Source organism: Brassica napus, chromosome C6 (assembly GCF_020379485.1).
Source record: "Brassica napus cultivar Da-Ae chromosome C6, Da-Ae, whole genome shotgun sequence".
NCBI classification, from domain to species: domain Eukaryota; kingdom Viridiplantae; phylum Streptophyta; class Magnoliopsida; order Brassicales; family Brassicaceae; genus Brassica; species Brassica napus.
The window spans coordinates 36693270-36720146 of NC_063449.1; the positions used below are offsets into that span (position 1 = coordinate 36693270).

A 26877-nucleotide genomic window follows, 5' to 3' on the forward strand; every position below is an offset into this window, starting at 1 on the left:
CCTGGGTTAATCATGGTCTTACGTAACAAGAGTATTTAAGTCACTGAAAGACGTTTTAGAGAGTTCTGAGTTTTTTATAGGAAATTGCCGAGATGATTTGAGACATCCTTTTAGATTTGAATGTCCTCTTTATTTATATATATAAAGGCTGAAGGTGGTGTCTTTTCGTTTTCCTTCTAGATTTTCTTACTTGTTTTAAGGTATTTTGCTTTTTATTGTTGTTTTTTTTTTCTGCGCCCATTTTCCTTGTTGACTTTATATTCTTTACCAGCTCTCATTTATTAAACGAGCCTATTTGAAGGGCTTTGACAAGAGTGTTAAACCTGTCTCCAACAGTAAGTATTCCCTCAATCGTTAATCCAAAGTTTTGCGAGAACGATGAATTTACAACAGACAAGTTCGACATGACTTTTGATCGGTCAATTGTTTGGAGTTGATGAGCTTTCGCTGCGAGGTACTCAACCATATTCATGTCGTAGACAAGTTTTCATGAATGGTTTGTCATGGTTAAACTGCCATAGACGAAGTGTGTGGACGAACTGTCACACGGCATGCTATCGCTGACATGTTACTTATTCCAATGTTCTGTCAGTGCTCTGTTTATTTTTTCCGATAGTTTTGCTGCTTTGTGATAGGCCAGTGTTCTGTTTTGCCAAACTCTGTGTGATCGATCAATGTTCTGTTTTGCCAATATATTTGTTGTTTCGTTGCCTTCTCTACCTATCCATGTAAACCTAATTCATAAACTTATTATTCAACCAAAATGCCTCCTAGATCCAATTAGATGCATTAAAGTGCAATATATCTTTTGTTAATGTTATCTATTGTTATTTTACTATCATTTCAAAAAATAATCTTTCTAGAACATATGCTCCAAACAATGTTGCATTGCTATTATTAAAGATTGTAAATCAGTTTCCAATATTGAATGTACCTTCTTCCCTTTTGCTTAACCTGCCCCTCGATAATATCCATTGTCATCTCTGATTATCCATCCTGCTTTTGCATTAATGTCCATACTAACAAAAGAACTACCGATGTTGCAATTGAGCCATTTAATATTAAGGTGATTTCATTTTGATATTGGAAATTGTCGTGTGTATCTTTGTATTCCTTGGCCGATAGATAATCAATGTTATATGTTCTTATCCATCCACTCTTTTACATCACTCATAGCTTACCGGATTATGATTTCTAATGTGTAGTTTTGTTGTTGAAAGATTAACACATTTCAGCTATTGTATAAACGTCAAAGTGTCCAAATACGAAGATTCTTATGCAATGTTACATTGGTGATATGGTTATGATGTAGCGGAAGCTTCTAGGGATAAAACTAGATCCGTTGATTCTAAGAATATCCGGAAACTAGGGTTTGTGAATACTCTTCACAGTGTTTAATCAAAAGCTTTTTATGGTTTGAGAATACTCTTCTCAGTGGTTTATAAAAATCTCTTTAGGAAAACTCTTTTTATTAATCAAATCATAATCTGAATACAAACTTAAGCCTAAACGGCTTTATATAAGAAAACCATAAAACCCTAAAACAATACATGTAATTATCCTAATAATAAATAAAACATTAAATAATTAAGATATTTATTCTAAATATCCTCTCTGCATCATTCTCTTCGGGTTGGAAAAGATTCGTCTTCGAATCTTGATCGTAGTCTTTGAATCCAAAACGTTTTCCAAGAAAAACTTTTTCTCGAATCTTCAATAAAATTCTTAGATTAAGAATAGCATAAATCTGCACAAATTTCGCATAATTTTCAGAAAATTTCCAAAAACTTGATTCTGCACGATTTTCGCACGGAACTGTTTATATCTTGAATCTTCACAAATCCGTTTTTGCACAAAATTTGCACGCATCATATTATCAAGATCCTGCACAAAATCTTCATCAATATGATTTCGCCTTACCTTTGCACGGCTCCGATTTTCAAAGGATCCTTCTTTGAAGACAAAATCAATCACATGAATATCATCTTCTACACGTCATAGATTGGATCTCCATAGATCTCTCGATGGATCACATGGTTCTCTTTTTTCCTAACAAAAGAGTTTTCATCCAGGATAGGATAGATGCTAATACTCATCATGACATCCACAATCGTCTTCGATTGAAAAATCAAAGGAACCTGGCTCTGATACCGATTGATGTAGCGGAAGCTTCTAGGGATAGTGTTACTTGGTCCATTTATGGAACACAGTTACTTTCAATCCAAGTTATAAAACATATTGAGGTTTCATTGACAAATTATTGTTTACATAATTATTAAATTGATCTAAACACCATCTGAACACTTACAAGGAGTAGCATTAAAATTGAACTCGACTTTTCCAAAGATTATATATCATTTGGTTGGCGATCGTCAGTTCAGGGTAGGAATTTACATACACTATGATGATTGATAAGCATTGATAAGAATATCAATATTTTTAACAGATAACCAACATCCTTAGACATTTTTTTGACACCTAATCTTACATTACATATGAGAAACAAGAACACGAGCAAAAAGTTGACTAACAAACACAACTACTTCAAAAACTTCGGTCAGACATTTTGTCGAACATCTAATCTACATTACATGTTTGGTATATTCATTGAAACGAAAAAACTAATTACCATAATACTAACACCTAATATAACAAAAACTATTACACAAATCTAAGAAGAGAGACTTACCGGTTATAGTTGCTCTCTGAAAACGTAGCTGGTGAGATGGAAATGTCAGATGTGAGAAGATATACCCAAAGACCCATTCGCTAGGTGGATAGGGTCAGCACCCATAAACACTAAACCCGGGTTATTATTGCTTATGACTGCAACAGAAGAGTTTGTAATTTGGAAACTCAAATCACTCCTATCACTTCTAACGATACACTAATCCTCGCGCTGATGATTTGATATAAATCAAAAGAACCAAAAAAATATATAACGGTGATGAAAAGAGAAGCAAAAGTAGATAAACTAGAGGCTGAGATATTAAAGTATAGAAACTGAACCTAAAACATTTGTCCAAACAAAATGTAATCATACGAAGAACCATGTTTTCAACTGTTACAACAAAAACAAAACAAAAAACTGCAGAAACTAGATTCTCAGTTCGACAACAACAAATCATCTTCATTCTTAATCGCTGGTGGCTGATATGAAGGCACTTCCAGGCTGACGGTTAGCCAACGGACCATGGTTCGACAGAAACTGCAACACAAAAAAATCAGAATCAATTAATCATACAAATCCCAAGTAGTGAAGAAATCAAACAAAAGACAAACCTTAGCGTTGACACCATCAGGAACAACCCTCTTCGACTGTCTCAGCCTCGTGTAATCAGCACGGTTGAACTTGGTGAAACCCCTGAAACGATCAAAACACATCAGTATACACAACTTCTTAAACATTACAGAGAATGAAGAAACCGAAAAAGGAACCAAAACACACCATTTCCTGCTAACGATGATCTTCTGACGCCCCGGGAACTTAAACTTAGCCCTCCTGAGAGCCTCCTGAGCATGAGCTCCATGGTTATCCTTACACCTCACAGACAAAAGCACCTGCCCAATCGCAACCCTAGCACAAGTCCCCAAAGCCTTACCAAACGCACCTCTCATACCAGTCTGAAGCCTATCAGCCCCAGCGCACGAAAGCATCTTGTTGATCCTCAGCACATGGAAAGGATGAACCCTAATCCTCAAATGGAACGCATCTTTTCCCGCCGATTTCACCATGTACTTGTTGCAGGCGATACGAGCAGCCTCGAGGGCTTCGCTGGAGACGTTCTCCTTCTCCCACGAGACCAAGTGGACGCAGAAAGGGAACTCGTCGACTCCTTTCTTCTTCATGCCGACGTCGTAGATGCGGATCTTGGGGTCGGGGACACCTCGGCAGTAGCGGGACTTCGGGTAGGGCTTCCCCTTGATCTGACGGTAGCATCTCGCAGGTCCTACATAGATTTGATTCAATCAACGACAACAAATCAAAATCTCAAACTAACTAATCAGAGCCTAGCGAGTTCATATGAGATACGATTGGTTCGATGCAAGGATCTATATGTACGAATGATAAATCGATTTAAGCTAATTTGGGATTGAGATAAGACTTACTTCGCCCCATGGTGTTGGATTCCTTCGGCGATTGTGTGTTGCAAAACCCTAGAAATTAGAATTGGGACGCGTAATGTTGTTTTTATAGAAGGAGCAGCTCGGAAGGTCTGAATTTAGTTAGTATACGTCACTGCTTAGCTAGGCCCATTGGACTTTATCATGTCCGGGCCTTAATCTTTGACTTGACTTTCATAGTTTTAATGTGTACGCAATTTTTTTCATGAGTTTAAAAATTATTTTCCTCCTTGTCGGTTTAATGGATTTGCCTTAACTCTATTATGGATTTTGCGTTATCGAAGCATGCTTGTTATTTGGGTTTGGAATCTCCGGCTCAAAGATGAACAAAATATCACATTCTCTTCTTGTTACTGATCAAAATATCACATAAATTAATAATAAAATACATTATTTTTTTAAAAAAAAATCTAAAATTATTCAAAAAAAATAATGACGTTCATTTTAATGACGCTAACGCCACTAACTAAACCCTAAATCTTAAATTCTAAACCCTAAACCTTAAATCTAAACCCTAAAACCTAAATTCTAAACACAAACTCTAAACCCTAACCCCAAATCCTAAACCCAAACCGTAAACTCTAAACCCAAACTCTACACCTTAAACTCAAACCCTAGATCCTAAACCCAAATCTACACTCTAAACCCAAATCTTAAACCCTAAAGAAACAACATCAACATTAACCCAAACCTTTAGGATATAGGGTTTGAGTTCAGGGTTTACGATTTGAGTTTAGGGTGTAGGGATTAGGTTTGGATATATGGTTTGAGTTTAGCGTCTATGATTTGGGTTTAGAATTTGGGTTCAGGGTTTACGATTTGAGTTTAAGGTGTAGAGATTAGGTTTGGATATATGGTTTGAGTTTAGAATCTATGATTTGGGTTTAGGATATAGGATTTGAGTTTAGGATTTACGGTTTGAGTTTAGGGTTTAAGATTTGGGTTTGAGTTTAGGACTTAGGATTTGGGTTTAGGGTATAGATTTAAAGTTTAGGATTTAGTTAGTGGCGTTAGTATCATTAAAATTGACGTTATTATTTTCTTCAATTATTTAAGATTTTTTAAAATAAAATTAATCTATAGCTGAATTTAAACCTAAGTCTAGTTCCTCGAAGATTTGAGGCTTTGGTAAGTAATTTTTTTTTTTCTAATCAAAGATTTTATTATTTAATCACAAGTCAAATCAGCAATTTCTGCAAGTCTAATCTTATGTAAAATTGAGTTACATTTGACTTATCAAACGTTATTTTTTGCTATATCACTTAAGAATGTTTTCAATTAATAATACAATAGTATGTAACCACAAATATATCTTCTGCTTTTTAAAAAAAAAAGTGACTAGATTTTTGATCCGTAATTCAAAACTACGAGACTAATTATAATTCTAAAAAGTATTTAATCAAATTATAAAAATTTAATTACTTTGGACTTCACATATTGCATTACGGCAGCAAATCTTCTCTTATTAGTTATTACTAAAATTAGGCCTGTTACTGATCTTAAAACTAAAATGGGCCTGATGGCAGAGAGGTCACTAGGGTTTTCAGCCGTACATCCATCTCCTATTGCTTGCTGCAAAAGTCTCATATATATAAGAGATCGCGGCTACTAACATCTCTATTATGATTAGGTTTTCATCTTTAAAATACATTGCATATTTGTTCTTGCTAAAAGGCCCTCCTTGCTGTTAATATTCTCCTCCATCTTCAAACATGGGGTAACGTTTTCCTTTCATGATTCGGTTTTTGATATTGTGGATTCTGATTTTAATTGTTATATATGCAATGCGTGTTTGTTTCTAGAGATCTATGATATTCGTCTGTTGTATAATACCTACGGTAGATGCAAAAGGACAATAGCCAATCTTGAGATATAGTGTGTTATTATAGAACACTAGTAGTAGATGACTGGATATTTGAGGTTTTCTATTCGATGGTCTCTAAACCTGAATTTCTCATTTGTGTGTGTGGGGTTTATGATAGCTCTTACTCATGATGAATTTGAGATCATGGTTTTCTATTCGATGATCTCTAAACCTGTTGAAAATGTCTTACAGAAAGACAAGGGGTATGGGATCTGCGCGTGTCTTAAAAACGCGTCGAAAGACACAGAGGTGGTCAGACAAAAGCTACAAGAAGTCTCACCTAGGAAATGAATGGAACAAGCCTTTCGCTGGGTCTTCTCATGCAAAAGGAATCGTCCTTGAGTTAATGTAAGTCCTATATAGAAAGGACATAGTGTTGGCTTCTTTAGTTTTAGTGTGGACATTGGTGTTTTATGAGTGAGTTTCTGTTCGATTATGCAGAGGAGTCGAGGCTAAGCAGCCTAACTCTGCCATCCGTAAGTGTGCTAGAATACAGCTTATCAAGAACGGAAAGAAGGTTATCGCTTTTGTCCCCAACGATGGTTGTTTGAACCTCCTTGAACCAAATGTAAGTTGAGTCAAAAAACATTTGTAACAAATGATCAGTTCGTGAAAGGTTGAATCATCTTTTGTGTTATGTTGTTTGCAGGACGAGGTATTGATATCTGGATTTGGTCGCAAGGGTCATGCTGTGGGAGATATTCCGGGAGTTAGGTACAAGGTCGTCAAGGTTTCTGGTGTTTCACTCATGGCTCTCTACAAGGGAAAGAAGGAGAAGCCAAGGTCTTAAATAAAGCTTATTCACGATTTTGATGTCATAAGCACTTTTCTTTAGTTCAGTTAAAAGAACTCGTGTTTTTTCTACTTTCAGTAACTTCTTGTTTTGAAACTTTATGAGTTTTTGAGTTTAATTCCCTACCTTATAATATGTTTATTGGTTTTTCTTGAATCAGTTTTGCCTTTATCTTAAAGACTTAAACGTCCAAGTATTTACTTTGAATAGTTAAGGACCTTGAATCATATTCATTATAAGATTAGGGTTTAATAATTGATTAAATATCTTTTGTACAAAATTGACTAAAATTTAGTTTAACTGACATATGAAGGAAATACGGAAGAAACAATTTAGATCACAAATGTTTTCATATGAACTAAGTTATCGTAACTGTTGACCACGAAAAAAAGAACAATGAGTAAAAAAAAATTATATATAAATGGTGTAAAATTTAAAGCATGAAGAATAATTTACTATTCTCACTCACCAGCCATTCTCCTATGGTTTCTTTATTTTCTTCAAAAAAATTAAAATAAATAAGCCACCCATTGCTTGTTAGTATAATACATGAATATGAATGAAGATGATTTAGTTGACTATTGAGAGATCCACATATTTTGTGGATCAAATCGGAACAACATGAGATGAAGACTCACGTCACTCACCCATAAAACATGAAAAATTTCTCTCTTCGGTAGAATGTTCTCTTCTCTTGTTCAGTATTATCTGATGTTTAGCCAAATATAAAATCTCCTTTAGTCAACAGAGTGCACACACTTTAGATATTTCGTTCACAGTAATGTTCAAGAAAGTTTAACTGTCTTTTTCAAGCAAACCGGTTATTAAAATATCAAAAAATGGAGAACTTACCAAAGAAAAGCCAAAAAAAAAACGACTTATGGATAGCTGCATTTATAGATCACAAGAACTGGATTTGGCAACTGGAAGAACGTTTAGGTAGAGCTAGAACGTCTTTGGTGAGTTGCAACTTCTTGTCATCATCTATCTTCTCATCAACTTGTACTTTCATTACTTGAAGAAACTCAAGCTCCCACAAGAAACTTTTCACTTGAATCACTTCTCTACCAGTTCCTTTGTACCCACGAATCTCCAGCACCTTCACTACATTTGCATCATTAATATTCTCGCGATTTCTTCTTATATAACAAAACCCCTGCAGAGAAAATAGCTAAAAGCATATCATAATGTGAAATTCTCAGATAAAGAAGTTTATAATAATTGACCAGAGGGATCATATTCACATGTGCATATATCCCACACCTTGAGAATCAAAGTTTCTAGCTTTGGAGAGTTTTTGATCAGGCTCCAAAGAACTTTCGAACCCTTTTTGGTTTTACATTCGAAAGATAGTTTAACGAGATTTCCAAACAAGGGAAAACCACCATTGCTACCCCAGTGATCAAAGCCTAGAAGCATAAACTGCAACGCACAAACACAAACAAAGTGGTGATGAATGGAAAAAGAAAGAAGAGATACAAATACCTCGACAGTGTTAGAAGAGAGGTGAAGGATTTGAACATTGCATATCAAAGAGATGAGTTTAGGATGAGTTTGAGTTTCAAACGGAGAAGGATGTTGTTGCGAAAGAAGATCGAGGCGGGCTTCGAGAAGGGTATCGAGGCAATTGGCAGAAATATAGTTATACCAAACAAGTCTGTCAGAGCAATCTAGGTAGACAAGATTCGGTGTGTAAAATTCCAAACTACGTATCCCTTTAACATTTTGTCGATGCATTGTTATTCTCTTGATGGTTGGGTGACAGAAGTCGTAAGGTCCTGAGGTATGACTGTAACTGCCTTCGATATAATTGTGATGCATGTATAATTCCTCAAGTACAGGGCAACCACGAACAACAAACCTTCCCTGTAGGAACATCTCCAATACGAAGCGCTGTTTCTAATGTAAGCTTCACCAGTGTCTTGCTTGTGAAGGCAGTGGACGGTAGACACTTGTAGAGATGGTATCCCTTTCCCCCGATAATCAAAGGCATGATACGCAGATAAAGATCCGGGGCGCCTAGTTCTAAGGCTTTCGATATCAGTTGGTTGGTATGAGCCATAGAGTGGTTAATACCATCTGTATATATCAATGACAATTTCTTTAACGAGTTATTGCGATTACCGTCTTGTTGTTGTTGTAGTTGTAGTAGAGACAGTGTGGTCTCAACGAGAGCCCTAAAATTCTTCCAAGCAACTTCTCTCATGTGATATGTTTTCCCGGGATGAAGCAAATTTGTATCGTCAAATATGAGATGGTGTTGAGATGCAAAGATACGAATCATTAGTGTGAACAGGTTCCTCCATCGTCTGGAGAGGATTGATGTGGAAGCAGCTCGTTTCGTGGGGAGGAAGGACAAGATATGTGCAAGTATCTCATCTGGAAGGAAGCTGATTTCATCCCTTGACCTCGATTCCACCTTTTTCATAATTCACCAAGATTGATAAATTCAAATCGAGTTTCAATGTGAAAGCAACAAATTGGGGCACTATAAATATATACATCTCTATAATATTATTTCCTACTTGTCGCACTCATAGACTGTTATTTATTTACAGAAGTACCTTAATGAATTAAAAATATTAAATTTAAATACTATTATTGATTTTTTTAATTTAATTTCCATTTTACTTTTTCCAAAACATATATAAAATGGAAACATTCATAAAGTTTAAAAAATAATTTTAAAACGAAAATATATGTATATATAATATAATTTCATTAAAAAGGAAAAAGTTCACAAAATAGTAATATTTCGTTTAAAACATATTTTTTACATAACAAAAATATACTTTCAAAGTAATAAAAACACTTTCTTTATATCTAATTTATTTCTTAGATGAAAAAAATATATTTTATATAATGTGATTTCATAAAAAAAGTTCACAAAAATAATTTTGATAAATAAATATTATTCCTTTAAAACATACTTAATACAATATAAAATAAATATATTTTCAAAGCAATATAAATATTTCATTTATATCTATCTATTTTCTTACGTGATTACATAAACTAATTAAAGAACATAAACGATATATGTTTAATTGACTAAAAATAGTTTATAATTATTATTATTGAAATGTTTTTTCAATAATTTTAAGCTGTTTATAATATCTTACAACTACAGCAAAAACACGTATAATTAATCTGATTTCACAAAAACAATCACAATTTTAGTGCTGATTTTAAGATATATTAAAAATAGAACCCAAAAATAATTGTTTATGATAAGAATATTTTGATCAAATAATTACAGAATCTTTTTAAATAGCATATACTTTTGATGATGTATATATTATATTTTATCATTATTAAAAAAAATTTCTTAATATTTAGTTTCTTCTTAATTTTATGTTTTCTTTATGTTTGTGGAACTTAATATACACATAATCAAAATACCCAACCAAATCTAAATTCTCATTTCTAAGATTATTTAAAATAATTTTCAGTTTACCTTTCAATAGATCTAAGACATACAATTATTTAGAATATATAAAATATATAATTATTGTAAATATTGATATTCATTTATGATCTTACAAAACTTTATCAGTTATACTTATGCGTGTAATTTTCTGTTGATCATCTCTTTATTTCCTCATATTTTTTAAAAAAATCTACATATAATTTTGATAAATATTATTAAAATACATACACATTTAAACGAGAAATAAAACTAATTTTATTTGACTTAATTAGAATAAAAAATAATTATACTCGACTAATCCAACTTATATCCAAAATCAAAGATCTAACTACAGTAACAAATAATTTTATAATAAGAATATATTTATTTTTATACATATAAATTATAGGATGAGATCAAACCCTATTAATAAATAAAAATAAAATATTAAATCATTGTTACAATATAATTTTATATATATGCATGAGACTTCAGAATATTATCGTTATATTTATTTATGTAATTTTGAATCAAATATTTTAGTTTATTTTTATTTAATTCTAAGCACAATATATATATATATACATAATCTTACTAAAATTTATTTGCATATCTAAGAAAATAATCAATCTAAATACAAATAAGAATTTAATCAAAATTAACTATATCTAGAATAAAATATTATAATTGAATTCGGAGAAATAAATGCAATCTAATATTCCCAAGTAATAAATAAATCGATTGTTGACCCAAAAACAATCAAACCGACTAGATATAACATATCCAAATCATATGTCTAATTAAAATAATATAATATTATTAATATAAATTATACATATAAATTATAAATTGATTTAAAATTAATTTTAAATATCAATTAATTATAATATTTTAACTTTAGAATCACCTAGTAATATATATAATAGATTCCTTTTTTCGTGGAAAGTAATAATGAGAAACATAAACTAGGTTTTCTTTTTTTAAGTGAAACAAAAATTAGGGTTTCCTTTAGTGCATCATAAATTAGGGTTTTCGTGTTAAGAAAAAAAACCAAAGTCACGTTACAAACTGTAACCTAGCTACAATCAACAAATAGAAAAGGAAATTGAATAGAAAGAGCAGAAGAGATGCATGAAGCTTCTTTGATGAAAATAAAAGACTAAAAGTGATTTATTAATAAGTGGTATTATTGGCGGTTGAGAGATACTCAAATTGAATTTTCAATCAAATCAGGACAATTTATGTTCCAAAGAATGATTCTTCTCTTCTCTTATCCACGACTGGCGCATTCAAATACAAAATTCACCTTATAACGTACAACGGAATGCACAATAAAATTTTATTTCTGCTTGTGCATGTGTAGCCGAATTGGTAAACTACATTAAATATTTTGTGGTTAATTTAATTTTCTATCATCTATTTATGTATTATATTTTTGAATATTTAGAGGTTCTCACCCATACTGTTTTAAATTAACTTCTTTAGAAGAACAAACGTCTACTTTCATCATATGTACCTTGAGAATAATTGAACAGAGAGATCATATGTACCTTGAGAATCAAAGTTTCTAGCTTTGGAGAGTTATTGATCAGGCTCCAAAGAACTTTCCAACCCATTTTGGTTTTACACTCGAAAGATAGTTTAACGAGGTTTCTAAAAAAAGGAAACCCACCGTTGCTACCCCAGTGATTAAAGCATTTAAGCATCAACTGCAACACACAAACACAATGTGGTCATGAGTGAAACAAAAACAAATTGGTCATGAGAGGAACAAGATAGACATACCTCGACAGTGTTAGAAGAGAGGTGAAGGATTTGAACACTGCATATACAACTAATGAATTTCCAAGGTTTAGACGAAGAAGACCATCGCAAAAAAAAAAGATCGAGGCGGGATTCAAGAAGAGAATCGAGGAAATTGGCAGAAGAATATAAAGATGTTGTCTGCCCTGAAGTAGTTGCTGACGTAGTTGTTGAAGCAGGCGCCGTGTTGAGTGGTGAAAACCATGTGGAGTCAAGGTGCTGAGCTGGAGTTGTAGACTTGGAGAGCAAAAGAGTATCTTGGAGATAAGGAAAGATGAATAAACATGAGGAACAAGTTTATGACTTAAGCGAAGATGAATAAGTGCATTCCAAGAAAAAGAAAGTTGCACTTAATGTTATGGAAGATGTCCATATCCAGTTTCCTTGGAGACTAGGGTTCCGCGAACGTGGATAATAATATAAGATAGCTATGGGTCGTAGAAAGACAGAGACACATGTGCTGATTTTATAGAGAGAGAAGCTCTTGGAAGTGTTATGGGTCGTGCATAAGCAGTTGCTGAAGTACTTAACGGAAGAGAGACATAAGCGGGTAGCTTATGAATCTTTCATTACCAGTTGTTAGGGTGTGGTAGACTGTGTAAAGCTGATTAAGCAGATCTTGTAATAGATTGTTTAAAGAAGATTCTAATAAAACATAGTGTTTGCTTGTGTTATTTTGTCTCTTGATTTACTTTCGGCAGTATTATTGTTGTGTCATCTTCCACTTACAGAATAGCCAGAGTTAACAAGTATGTCAGAGTAGTCTAGGTAGAGAAGATTCGGTGTGTTGAAGTTGTGAGTTTCTGACCGATGAATTGTTATTCTCTTGATGGTTGGGTGACACAAGTCGTGAGGTCCTCCCCGATGAGTATTCTTGTGATGAATGTATAATTCCTCAAGTACAGGACAACCACGACAAAGAAATCAGAGAACTCTCGACCTTCAAACATAACCGTATAGAGGAAGAGGATCTTTAGTACCGGAAGACAAACTTCATGTTTCCCAATACAAAGTCATGTTCCTAACGTAAACTTGACCAGTGTCTTGCTCGTGAAGACAATGGAAGGAATAGGGCACTTGAATAAAGTCTCATCGTGATGATGAACCTGACGTTCTGTGGAGGTCATTGTAATGCGCAGATCAAGATCGGAGATGCCTCGTTTCACAGCATTCGATATCCATCGACAGGTATGAGCTGTGAAGTGGCCAATATCATCTTCACATATCAATGAGAATTTCTTTAACCAATTATTGCTATAACCACCGTTTGCGTGTTGTTGTAGAGACTATGTTGTATCAACGAGGGCCCTAAAAGTTTGCATCGTCGAATCGGAGATGCATCATCATTGTGAAAAGATTCCTCCATCTTTTGGAGAGAATTGATGTGAAAAGAGCTTGTTTCGTTGGGAGGAAAGACAAGATATGTGTAAGTATATCATCCTGAAGAGAGCTAATTACATCTATTGACCTTAGATTCCATGATTCACTAGATTTTATATTCGCGCTACTTTTTAAATACAAATATAATTGATTTTAATTTCTTTATGAATATATTAAAATTAATATTTTGATGTTTTCCTATTTTATTATTTTATAAATTTGTTCTTTTTGAGCAATTACTACTTAACTATTTATTTGTTAGTATTATAAAGATATAAATTACTATTATTAAAGTGTTTATATTTTTCATATATAATATATAATTTTTAATATTATATAGATTGCTCGATACATATAAACTACTATACAATGCTATACACTACTATAAATATACCAATTAATCAACTTATATGTCAGTTCTCTTTGAGAATATAAACATATAAGGTGTTTCCATAAGTAAGTTACTATTAGGGATATTATATCCCACATCGGAAATTTTAAAGGACGTTAAGTAATATATAAAAAGTTAGGGCCAATCCACTAATTGTCAATTGGTTTTAAGTTGGAATCCTATAATGAACCCGAATCTAACATCATATCAGCGCCCAGATCCTAAAATATCCTAACCCCCTAATTAATAAAAACCTATCCGACCGGGTATAAATGTCGTACTTAACCCTTCCCGACCGGGTATAAATGTCGTAATTAACTCGTCCGACCGAGTATAACTGTCTTAAAGTTTCGAGATTTCTGGCCGATAAGAGTCATCATCTCGAGGAGGGATATTAGAGATATTATATCCCACATCGGGAATTCTAAGGGGCCTTAAGTAATATATAAAGGGTTAGAGTCAATCCACTAATTGCCAATTGGTTTTAAGTTGGAAGCTCATAATGAACCTGAATCTAACATGGTATCAGAGCCTATCTTCTAAATACCCTAAACCCCTAATTAATATTAACCCTACCCGACTGGGTATAAAGGTCGTAATTAACTCGCTCGACCGAGTATAATTGTCTTAATGTTTCGAGATTTATGGCCGATAAGAGCCATCATCTCGAGGAGGGGTATTAGGGCTATATGTCCCACATCGTGAATTCTAAGAGATATTAAGTAATATATAAAGTGTTAGGACCAATCCACTAATCACCGATTGGTTTTAAGTTGGAAACCCATAATAAACTCAAATCTAACAATTACTATTATCATCAAGAAGTAATTTAGTTCTTAATATATATCTTAATGTTATATTTTTCTAGTTAGCCTTCACATTTTTTTTCTACTATTGTCTTTGTATTAATACTAGAGCTTATTTCCGCGCTACGCACGGATTATTACTTTAAATTTATTAATTTATACTATTATGTGTGATTATATATGTTGAATTTGTTAATAATTTTTATTCTATGTAGATTTGAGGCAAAGTTTGAATATTGATTAAAAGGGATTTTAAAATATTTAATACAATATGATTGAATGTTTTTTTTTGCTATTGTGGAATTGCTTAGAGATCTCTTAATCCACATTTTTATATGTATCAGATATTATTGCGATGGGTTATATTTAATTTAATTTTAATTAGAGTATTTGGTTTTTACCAATTACTTACCATATATAGTATTGGCTATATTGTTGTCAATGTCGATGAGGAATAAAATGTTTTGTTCTCGGATTAGATTTCAAAAAAAACAAAATTCAAAAAGTAGAAATCAAAGCAGAATTAATTGAATTAATTTCACATGTGAGTTCATGAGCCTTTACAAATACATACCACAACTATAGAGTCCAATTTTTAGATAAAAAAATCATAAAAAGAGCAAAATTAAACCATACCTATAAATCCAAAGATTGACATATCATCTAAAAACGATAAATATATGTTGGAAGAGAAACATATAAAGAGTTAAGCTAACAAATAAATATTAATTATACAACAATATTTTTTTTCAAAAAAAAGAGAATATTATCATTAAATTTTATAACTATTTCAAGATAAGATAATTATATTATTCTGTCTTTGTATGCCATAACCGAACAAAGATAAAATTATGTCAACTTTGGTTTCTTAAAACACTCAAAAATACATTCAAAACTAGAATCACCAACATCTAATTACTCTACAATTATTCTTTTTTTGGTTGAAAATCATTAACAAAAATTGCTTACATTGTGTATTACTTATTTTAACTGACCTTAAAATACGTTTAGTGGAGACACATGTTTTGCTACTTAGGAAACCCATGTTTTTATTATAAGCCCATGTTTTTTTAATCCTAATTATCATATTGTTTTAATCGTATAAATTCAAGTTTTTGTAATTATAAAAGATTTGATGCTATAAGCGAAGGTTTTTTTTTCATACTATGGCACGGCACTGGTTAGAGAGCCTAACACAAATAACAACTATTTTGCCTAGTGTATTGGTACATATAGTTCTAAATAAAATTTGATGATAAAAAAATGTAAGAAAGTTATGTTCTTAACATATAATTGTAAAATTTAACATGCGTAAAAGTAAAATGTAAGTGTATATGCAAAAATCATATTTAGATTCACAACATAAATTAATTAATAAATATGAAAAATTATAAATTTATTTAATTTTACGTTGGGTCAATTCAAAGTATAATATAATTTGATAATTTATTAATTTTAAAAAAACACTTCAATAAATATAAGTTTTCCTTAAAATCTTAAATTAATAATTCTTATACATAATTTTTATAAAATTTACATAAATATAAACAAAAGATTGTGTTTTTTATATCTTTTTACAATGAAATTCATTTTAACTTTTATCCTTTTCTCAATATTTAAGTGTTATATTATATTTATAAATTTTATATTTATAAATTTACATAAATATAGTTAAATGCTTGAGTTTTATTATTATTGTTTTCTTTATTTTGGATTTTTTTTTATAATAAATTTTTGTTATGTGTATTTCATGTAGAATGTTATAGTTTTCTATTTCGAAAGTTGTTTAGTAATTAAAATAATGATTAACTCTAAATTATAATATCTAAATTATGTGATTGTAATTGTTAATTTAGTTCTACTGATCAATTGATTTAAGATTCATTTGTCTTTTTTTTTCCTTTAAGTTTAGTAATTTGATTTTGGTAGTTATTTTTTCATTAAAAAAAAATTGTTAGTTTTTTATTATATTTAATCTAGTCGCATTTTAAAGTCTCTCATCTTGATTCAAACTATTTTATTTTTTTATGTTCTTTGACAATATCAGTTCATATGTAAATCATGAATTTTTATATATTAAAACGACCATTTGGCATGTGCTGAGAGACTAATACTAACTCATGATTTCTCAAAGAATACACGAAAAGTGAAACCAAACTCCCGTGTTTTAGACTCCTCACGCAAATTATCTCAGCGACAAATTTAGTGAAAGCTACTTCATCTTTCACTCTTCAAAAAAAAAAAAACAACAACATGACATATGAAAAAGAAGAAAGATTAAGGTGATTATTGTTTTCCTAGTTTTTAGATTCTAGTTTTTGGTATTTGGATTTTGGTTTTTGGTTTTTAGATTTTAGTTTTTGGCTTTTGCTTTTTGATTTTGCAATAGATTTTGGTTTTTTGAAAAACATGAATGGTTGTTTTAGATTTTGGTTTTTAGTTTTTAGTTTTGGTTTTTATTTTTAAATTAATAAAATTAAAATATTATGGATAGTAAAATATTTATTCTGAAAATAATAAAATATAAAGCACTGTCATTAAAATACACATAAATTTATTTACAAAACTTATTAAAAAAATATAAATGAAAAATAAAACTATCATAAATTCCATATAAACATATATATATATATATATATATATATATATATATATATAATTTTAATTTTATCTCGAATGCCTTTCATATTTGACCTCAAATGCTATTATACAAGTAATTAAGCATTTTAAAAATATTAATATCATACATTTGATATTTTTTTCTAAAATAAGTTTTACACATATATTTCTATGGTTGTTTTTGTTTAAATAATTTCTATAGCAATTAATTAAAATAGTGACTTTTAAAATAAACTTTCCTTTTGAAATATTTTTGAACTTTTTTTAGTTTGCAAGTAAGAGAACATCTTCTAATTTACAAGTATGATCAAATATTTTTGAGTGTTGAAAAGAAAAACTCGAAAGTTGTATGTATAATCACTTACCCATTTTATATTAATAAAGTACAAAAATGTATTGATGATGTGATGGTGAAAAATGGATGAGAGTGGGAATGAGGCATAAGAATGAGGCAAATATAGAAAGAAAGACCAGTTACAAAAAAAAATGAAAAGAAAGTCCATGAAAAATAAAATGATAAATAAAAATGCATAATAAAAAAAGTCTTCGTATGAAACTGCCAGAAAACAAAAAAAAAACACAAAATTTTGGTTTTTGTATACAATTAGGTAGTTATTTGTAAAACTAGTTTCCCTAGTTTTTAGGGAATCATTTTTAGCAAAATCTTGATTGGCAAATAAAGTGATTTTTCAGAAACAAAAACCATTTTAAAAACTACAAACAATCAACCTCTAAATACGCTTCAATTCAAGTAAGAAAAAGCTTATTATCGAAAGGGTCATTTACGCACGACTAAACTGAGCTAGAATTGGTCTTTTCACTACATCGTGGTGAAAGCCCTAGTTCTTTGCCAAAAGAAGCTTCCTCCAGTTTCAAATTTCGAAAACCATACGCCCTCCACACGGATTCTAACAGATCTGAAGCTGCCTGAAGTAATCCCAAGTGCTAGAAGCGTACCAGTAGAGTATTCCTTGCAGTTGATACATCAGCAACGCACGTCCTCTAAGATTCTCTTGTACTCAACGGAACACTTCTCGGAGTCGACTAATCCTACTCCTCCAGAAACTCGAGATCTGAAAACTGAAAACCTTCTGACAGAGACTCAAGCTTAAGACTCAAGAGACTAAGCACCAAAGGTGGAGTTGTTAACCATGGCTCGCCGATACTCTAAAGCAGAAAAAGGAAAAGGTCAACTTACGGAAACACCAAATCAAACCATCAAGAGGATAAATGCTCCATACTTAGACACAACTCACCTAATAAAGGAGAATGCTCTAACCCTCATTGGACGCCTGACAAACCCACAAGAGCAACGAATGTGGGCGCTACTACCGGCCCTTCCCTGAAAATGGAACCTACAAGGTAGAGCGGTGGGCTCAGATCTTGGGAACAACTGTTTCCAGTATAGATTTGAGAGAGCAGACGACTTACAGAGGGTATTGGACAACAGACCATACCACTTCTCTTACTGGATGGTTATCTTGCAGAAGTGGGAACCCGTCATCTCATCTTCATTTCCCTCTCAGATCCCATTCTGGATCCGGATCCAAGGCCTCCCTCTCCATTACTGGCATGATGATATGGTGTGTAACGTAGGAAAGGAGCTGGGCACACTGGAGAACCACGTCCTCACCAAAACCTCAACGAAGGTCCGAGTGCAAATAAACGGGTTGAAACCTCTCATCAAAGAATCTATCATAGAGTTCGACTCTGGTGACGAAACCCTCATCACATTGGAATACGAACGCCTAGAAAACCACTGCAGCTCCTGTGGATCTTTATTCCATCTGAAAAATAACTGCCCAGAGTTAGTAGAGGAGCAGAACTCATCACAGAGGAGTCCTAGAGAGCAGACAACAGTAATGAAACCCTTGACTTCACCTATCAAACGCTCCAGCTACTCCATGAGAGCTCCTGATAACTCAAATGCTAGGAAAGAGAAAGAAATCTTCAAAGAGCGAGTGGATAGACACGGCAATAGCTTCGGAGTAAGAGTGGCCACAAAGAAAACGCGCAATCCACCACCTGAAAGATACTGGGAGAAACCAAAAACTACTTCGAACCAAGTATGGACCAGAAAACCAGAAGCTGCAAGAGAGCCGGAATATACCTCACCTCCTTTCACCATAAACAGAAATAAACCTCCCATGGCTGGCTCCCAAGGAAGAGCCATCTTCACACAACGAGAACACACGCAATGGAGACCAAAGGAACTGGAGGGTAAGGCTTTGGCTGAAAAAGCAATAGTCCCTCATGTACAGGAAAACCAAACACCTGGAGAAAAAGAAAATGCTGATGGGAACCCTGTCAGAATCTCTACACATGAGGAGGTAATGGAACAACTACATTAGGTAACACGACAGTACCTTAGTTGCCCTGATCCAGTTGAAGCAGCAGTGAGATGACAAAGGGTGCTTCATGGGGACGCACATGGCCAAATGGAGGAGACAGCTGCGGCAATAATAGCAGCAGAGTTGAAACGTGCTGCTTTATCAGCCCTCGAAGCGGCCTCAAACTGTAACCCGGTTACTCCCCCTCCACTTCAAAACTACGTACCTCAAGTCATCTGCCTCCCTGAGAACGCTGAACAACTTTTGCTTGTGGGAAGCGACACAAACCTCAAGAGAATGATGAAAATGGAACTCAGGAGCCTGTGGGAAGCGACACAAACCTACGGGCCCTACCATCTCAAAGGAAAGGACGAGGCAGACCTGCAAGACTAAAATCAGTTGTAGTTACTCCTGATATTTTGAGAGGAACGAGCTCAAAGAAAAGAAACATCTCTCAGATACAAAACTCACCAGGGAGATCAAGAATATCCCCGGCTAGGAAGAAGATCCAGAAGAGATCAACAGAAGGAGGTGCACAAAGCAAGACTGGAGCATCAACTTCAGGGGCAGCAAATCTGAATAGTGCAGCGAACCCTCCTATACAACTCATCCCGGCTGTCGCCAAGAAGAAACCGGATTTTCGGTTTCCTCCACCCCAGGGTCCTTAGTGGTACTTAGCTGGAACTGTTGTGGGTTGGGGAACCCCACAACAGTCCAGCGCTTGAAGGAGATCAATCGGCGAAACTCTCCTGATATATTTTTCCTTTACGAAACGAGAAATAACTCTGCTATGATCACTAAGACCTTGGATTGGCTCAACCTTGATAACACTCATGTTGTTCCCCCGAAAGCATCAGGAGGAGGTGGTCTGTTCCTGATATGGAACAACAACATCAAACTCACCATCAGAAATTCAACCCACAACTATATTGACACTATGGTAGAATACAAAGGCCTATGCTTTCAAGCTACCTTTGTGTATGGTGAACCTGATCACGCTAAAAGAAATGCTGTCTGGAATGAATTAACGGCATTGCGACCACAAGATGGAGAGCCATGGTTCCTAACAGGGGATTTCAATGAGTTGATTGATAATAGTGAAAATAGTGGAGGACAAGTAAGGGCATAAGGTACCTTCTGCGCTTTTAGAACCTTCCTCTCAACAAATGATCTCTTCGATATCAAACACTATGGCAACTTCCTCTCCTGGAGAGGAAAGCGTAACTCCCAAGTAGTGCAGTGTAGACTCGATAGAGCACTCAGCAACAGTGAGTGGATAGACTTGTTTCCCTCATGTAGAAGCCAGTATCTGAGATACGAAGGGTCAGATCACAGACCCATCGTCACTTTCCTCGACACTACAAAGCAAAAAGTCACAAGAATTTTCCGTTATGACAGGAGATTGAAAGATAACCAGGAGATCAAGGAGATTATTAAACATACCTGGGAGCGACATCCTCATCTCAAAGTGGAAATCAAACTTTCTCTCTGTCGCAAAGCCATCTGCAAATGGAGAAAGCTCTTTCATGAGAACAGCAAGAAGAAGCTAGAAGATCTGAGAGAGAAATTGGATACAGCAATGTCAAGCCAAAACCTAAATGAAAGTATCATACAACAAATCAACAAGGAACTACTAATCTCCTATAAAAAGGAAGAAGAGTTTTGGAAGCAAAGGAGTAGACAACTCTGGCTAACATTGGGTGATGCTAATACAAGCTACTTTCATGTGGGTACAAAAGGCAGAAAGGCCAGAAATAGACTAACAGTACTAGAGGATGATCGAGGAATACCTTGGTTTGAGCAAGATCAAATCTCGAATGTCATCTGCAACTTCTACAAGGATCTGTTTACTTCATCAAACCAAGATGGATCGCAAACGGTCCATAAAGCATTGACCCCCTGCATCACAAATCAAGTGAATGAGAGGCTTATCCGAGACCCTACTCCTGAAGAAGTTCGAGAAGCAACCTTTGCCATACACCCAGACAAGGCCCCAGGCCCCGATGGCTTCTCTGCAAGCTTCTTCCAAGCTAACTGGGAGGTTGTGGGGCCAGCAGTCACCCAGGAGATCCAAATGTTCTTCAGATCAGGCTCCCTCAGTCCCTCGCAGAATGAAACACACGTTAGATTGATTCCAAAAACCACAGGAGCAAAAAGAGTAGCAGACTATCGCCCTATTTCCCTATGCAATGTCTACTTCAAGATAATATCAAAGATGCTATCTCTGAGACTTAAACCAGTTCTCAACCTGATCATATCAGAGAATCAGTCAGCTTTCATCCCAGACAGAGCCATTTCAGACAACGTGCTTATAACCCATGAAGTTCTACAATATCACAAAACCTCTAAAGCGCAAAAAGATGTACAGTGGCTATTAAAACCAGCATGTCAAAGGCAAATGACAGGGTCGAATGGAACTTCATAAAACAAGTGTTCGAAAGACTGGGATTTCACGACAAATGGACAAACCTGATAATGCAATGTCTAACTACAGTCTCCTACTCGTATCTAATCAATGAGACAGCACAAGGATATGTGAAACCAGAGAGAGGTATCAGACAGGGTGACCCCCTATCTCCATATCTATTTATTCTATGCGGGGAGGTCCTATCTGGTTTATGTACAAAGGCAGCCAGAGAGGGTACCTTGCATGGCATCAGAGTCGCAAGAGGAAGTCCTAGAATTAACCATCTACTCTTTGCAGACGACACGATGTTTTTCTGATATGCTACTAGAGAAATCTGCACCAAACTAAACGACATTCTCCTGGAATATGAGAAGGCATCGGGTCAAAAGATTAATAATGAGAAATCATCAATTACTTTCTCGTCAAAAACCCCCACAGAAACAAAAACGCTTGCTAAAGAATGCCTGAACATAGCAAGAGAAGGAGTATCCGGAAAATACCTTGGTCTCCCCGATCATTTTGGTAGACGGAAGAGGGACTTGTTCACATCTGTTGTTGATAAAATTCGGCAACGAGCAGCCAGTCGATCCACAAGATTCCTCTCCAAAGCAGGCAAGCTAACCATGCTAAAGTCTGTTCTCACCGCCATACCAACTTATCCCATGTCGTGTTTTGAACTACCTGCGAGTTTATGCAAAAGAATCCAATCAGTTTTAACTCGTTATTGGTGGGATGACTAGAATGAAAAAAGAAGATGAGTTGGATATCATGGGATAAACTAGCTAAACCGAAGACAGATGGGGGACTAGGATTTCGGGATATACAGATTTTCAATCAAGCTCTCCTAGCAAAGCAAGCCTGAAGAATCCTAACAGTACCAGACTGCCTCCTAGCAAGAGTACTTAAAGGAAAATACTGTCATCAAACATCATTCCTTTAAGCATCAAACCTGTATGTCTGTTCTCACAGGTGGAAGAGTATCTTACATGGTAGGGACCTATTGATAGGAAACTTGGGAAAATCTATAGGAAACGGATGTACTACAAGGATATGGAAAGACTCCTGGATCTCCCTAGATCAACAGTTCAAACCTTATGGCCCTATACCCGAAGCGGCACTAGACTAAACGGTCTCAGATCTTCTAACTACTGATATGAATTGGAACAAAAGCAGGATTGAAGAGCTCTTACCTAATCTCTCGACACAAATCCAATGCTTACGTCCAGGCCATCCAGAAACGGAAGATATCTTCATCTGGCAGCCGCTTCCATCGGGTGTATACTCAGCAAGATCGGGCTACTGCACTGCAGTATCACAAAAACAGACATCATGCTCAACACAAACCTTTGACTGGATACGAGATGTGTGGAAACAAGAATGCTCACCAAAAATGAAAGTCTTTCCATGGTCGATCATCCAGAAAGCACTTCCACTAGGCGAAAATCTACAGAGCAGAGGAGCAAGGTCAGAGGTAGTGTGCGTCGAATGTAAGGAACAAGAAACGGCGATTCATACCTTCTTTATATGCCCATTCGCATGTGAAGTGTGGGATAAAGTCCCTTTGAAAAATGTAGTTCACATAGCTACAGGAGATAACATTAAAGAGGTAATAGCCGCATTCAGAACCGCTTGCTGCCTCCCACCGACAGGTATATCCAGAACGATTCTTCCCTGGATTGTTTGGTCACTATGGACAGCAAGGAATCTACATATCTTTGAGAACAGAGTCTTATCAGTAGAGGAAGTGGCAACGAAAGGTCTAAGCCTAGCTAGAGAGTGGATCAACGCACAAGGAACGGTACAAGGAGTCAGAGAAGAAATACCTAGATCAATCAAGAGTAAAACTCCTCAGGCGAATCCACTCCTTGTCAGCACATGCAGATCTGACGCTGCTTGGGATAAATTGTCAAAAAGGGCGGGACTTGCTTGGAGCATAACAGGAGGAACACTGAGAATCGACAGACAGGGAAGCCTCACTGAGAATCATGTCTCTTCTCCGATCGTCGCAGAAGCCCTAGCTCTCCGATCGGGTCTCATCGCCGCGGTAGAACTTGAAATCCCACGGATCAGAATGTTCTATGACAACTCAACGCTCATCCGAGCCATCAACTTCGACATGCAGGCCAAGGAAATCTTCGGAATCATCCGTGATATCCATCGAATCTCCTCTGCGTTCATCGAAATTTCTTTTCATCATCTATCTCGTGATCTGATCAAAGATGTCGATCAGATTGCCAAAAGGACCCTACGCGGCCCAGTTGTTTAATTTCCCTGGTTGGGCTTGACTTGGGCCTGAGGCCATGTTTCTTTAATTTCCAATTAATCAAAGTTGTGCACAGAAAAAAAAAACTGAGCTAGAATGAAACTAAAGCATAAGAGTTGGAATTGGAAGAACTACAATACATAGACCAATATTGAATCAGGAAGGTTTACAATTTCTTTTGGAGAGTTTGGGAACAAATGCATAAATAGGAATGATGATAGGAAATAGAGGTGGAGAAGGTGACAATGAGGTCATCATCGTAGAAGACCAAGTTCCTAATAAATTGGAGCATCTTCAAGTTTGGCAAACCAATATCAGGACATAGAGTAAGAGTAGAAGAAGAAGGAAACTTACGTGAATTCATAAGCCTTGTTTGTATTCAGGGAAACCAAGCTCCAGTTTAGGGAAAGTAGATGCATCTTAAACCTGCGGGATTGGAAGGATTTGTCCAATGGTCACAACAACTTTCTTTGCATATCCTCCTCCAGAAAGAAGAGCACAGACCTGAGACAAATAGAGCAGTGTCAGAAAGTTTAAGACTTTACTCTAAGCCTACGTAGAGGATTTGAAGGCAATCCATCATAAACAGGACAAAGCTTAATCAATAGTTAAACAGATGAAAACAAATTGCAAGCAAAAACTTCTCCAACACTATCTCAGTTGTTCTATCAAAAAGAACATGAAATGAGCATCAATCAGCATATTCACACCAATCCTACAATCAATCTCAGGAACTGAACACAGACTGAGTATTATAATTTCTAACCACAATCTTGTAAATTCAGTAATCTCTATCTGGTTTCCGACTTTCCGGCGAGTGACAGACATGACGATGGATTCAATGGTTCCTAAGCACTGGAGACCAATGGCAAGGGATAAAGCCAGGTGGTGGAGAGTAGCAGTTCCTTGAACTATAATAAGAACCTCATATTCATACACTTTTGGGTCTCTGACGTTCCTGGCTCGAGATCAAGATTGCCTTCATTCTTTGTCAATGAAAACCAAAGCAAGGGTTTTGAAAGCACTTTAGAAAGTTACATGATTAAAAGAGCTAAAGAAAACATTCTTCATAACTGAAACTCACCAGAAAGAAAATTAGATTCACAGTTTTGTTTGCCATCGATTGCTGCGATTATTTGGTTTCTGCGAATGTGGTGAAGGGCGGAGAAGCTAAAAGCATAAGGATGGATATATAAGGTATAAAGATGAAGGAATAGAAAGAGTTTCACGACGTTTGATTGTTGCAGTAAAGAATGAGGTTTTATGACTGATTATTAATGGGGTTTATGACATTAGAGAAGAGAAACCGAAGGGATGATGACAGTACGGTTGGTTTACTCCAATGAGAATTAGGAAGACGAAGCATGTTTGGTGATTGAGATTTTTTTACTTTACTCTGCAACAGCTGTTTTGACGTGGCAAAATAACTCTTTTTCGTTGGTCGATTTTTTAATCCTACGTAGATAAGTTGATTATTTAGAACTTTTATTATTGTAATATTTTATTAGGAAAATAATAGTCTTTTCGTCCACACATGCAAATTTTTTTAAATAGTTTTTGAATTAGTTTATTTGATTTTATATGAATTCTATTATGATATTAGAAATTTTAGGCAATTTTTTATTGTCACACCAATACTTTATATAGTATAAAATTTCTTGTTTTATAAAGTAATTTAAATGTAGTTTAAAATATTGATTACTGATTATAATTTATTCATTTTAAATATATTTATATTCGTGTATGAGTACGCAAAAATCACTTAGTTATATATGTAATATTGATTTCGTTTAAAAAAATATTAACATTTGAATTATTTAAAGATATTTTAAAATTTAGGCAATTCCTTATAATTATACCAATACTCTATATTGTAGAAAACTTCTTGCATTATATATATAGATTTTTTTGTTTTGTTAATATTGTTATTTTCTTTTGATTTACTATTATATTTTAATAGTTAGCATTTTTAGTAAGTTATGAAATGTTAGTATTTATTTTATTAGTTTAAGTTATATATGTAATATTAATTTCGTTTTTAATATATTTTTTTTTTTTGATTTTTCGGTTTGTTAATTTAACTATTTTAACATTAATTTACCATTTTATTTTAGTATAAAATTTATTTAGATTTATTATACCTATGAAGTCATATTAACATTTAACTTTTTTAATGATATTATAAGTTTATGCAATTTCTTATAATCATACCAATACTTTATATAGTAGAAAACTTCTTTCATTGTAAATGGTTTTAGATTTTTGTGTTTGTTAATATTACTATTTTGCTTTTGATTTTCCATTTTATTTTAATAGTTAGCATTTTTAGTAAGTTATAAAATGGTATATTTTTTTGTTAGTTTAAATTACATATGTAATATTAATTTCGTTTTAATAAATATTTTTTGTTTTTTTGTTTGTTAATTTAACTATTATAACTTTAATTTACCATTTTATTTTGGTATAAAATGTATTTTAAGTTTATTATACCTAAGAAGGCATATTTTTGGGGTTAATATTACTATTTTGCTTTTGATTTTCCATTTTACTTTATAGTTAGCATTTTTAGGTGAGTTTTCAAATGTTAATATTTATACTGTTAGTTTAAGTTATACATGTAATATTAATTACAATTTTTATAAATAATAACATTTGAATTCTTTAATTTAATGATGTTATAACATTTA

The 26877-nt window shown here is 34.0% G+C and overlaps 5 protein-coding genes across 5 annotated transcripts; 2 read left to right on the forward strand and 3 right to left on the reverse strand.

Moving 5' to 3' along the window:
* Positions 1 to 2966: 2966 nt before the first annotated feature.
* Positions 2967 to 4265, reverse strand: LOC106446517 (60S ribosomal protein L10-3). The gene is made up of 4 exons (XM_013888277.3): positions 4111 to 4265; positions 3449 to 3950; positions 3283 to 3364; positions 2967 to 3208 (listed from the first exon to the last, which is right to left on the reverse strand). Exons 1-4 carry the CDS (start codon positions 4118 to 4120, stop codon positions 3137 to 3139), a joined length of 666 nt encoding a protein of 221 aa, XP_013743731.1. The 5' UTR covers positions 4121 to 4265; the 3' UTR covers positions 2967 to 3136.
* A 1423-nt stretch (positions 4266 to 5688) lies between these two features.
* LOC106449854 (40S ribosomal protein S23) lies at positions 5689 to 6941 on the forward strand. Its single transcript, XM_013891535.3, has 4 exons — positions 5689 to 5842; positions 6182 to 6337; positions 6431 to 6557; positions 6639 to 6941. Exons 1-4 carry the CDS (start codon positions 5838 to 5840, stop codon positions 6777 to 6779), a joined length of 429 nt encoding a protein of 142 aa, XP_013746989.2. The 5' UTR covers positions 5689 to 5837; the 3' UTR covers positions 6780 to 6941.
* Positions 6942 to 7683: 742 nt separating this feature from the next.
* On the reverse strand, positions 7684 to 9210 carry LOC125588511 (putative F-box protein At5g40050). Its single transcript, XM_048759889.1, has 3 exons — positions 8644 to 9210; positions 8046 to 8204; positions 7684 to 7938 (listed from the first exon to the last, which is right to left on the reverse strand). Exons 1-3 carry the CDS (start codon positions 9208 to 9210, stop codon positions 7684 to 7686), a joined length of 981 nt encoding a protein of 326 aa, XP_048615846.1.
* A 378-nt stretch (positions 9211 to 9588) lies between these two features.
* LOC106448531 (putative F-box/LRR-repeat protein At5g25860) lies at positions 9589 to 18475 on the reverse strand. The gene is made up of 4 exons (XM_048759890.1): positions 18470 to 18475; positions 18279 to 18357; positions 13315 to 13454; positions 9589 to 11900 (listed from the first exon to the last, which is right to left on the reverse strand). Exons 1-4 carry the CDS (start codon positions 18473 to 18475, stop codon positions 11673 to 11675), a joined length of 453 nt encoding a protein of 150 aa, XP_048615847.1. The 3' UTR covers positions 9589 to 11672.
* Positions 18476 to 23080: 4605 nt separating this feature from the next.
* LOC106448533 lies at positions 23081 to 24193 on the forward strand. Its single transcript, XM_013890403.1, has one exon. The coding sequence runs from the start codon at positions 23081 to 23083 to the stop codon at positions 24191 to 24193; it is 1113 nt and encodes a 370-aa protein (XP_013745857.1).
* Positions 24194 to 26877: the final 2684 nt, after the last annotated feature.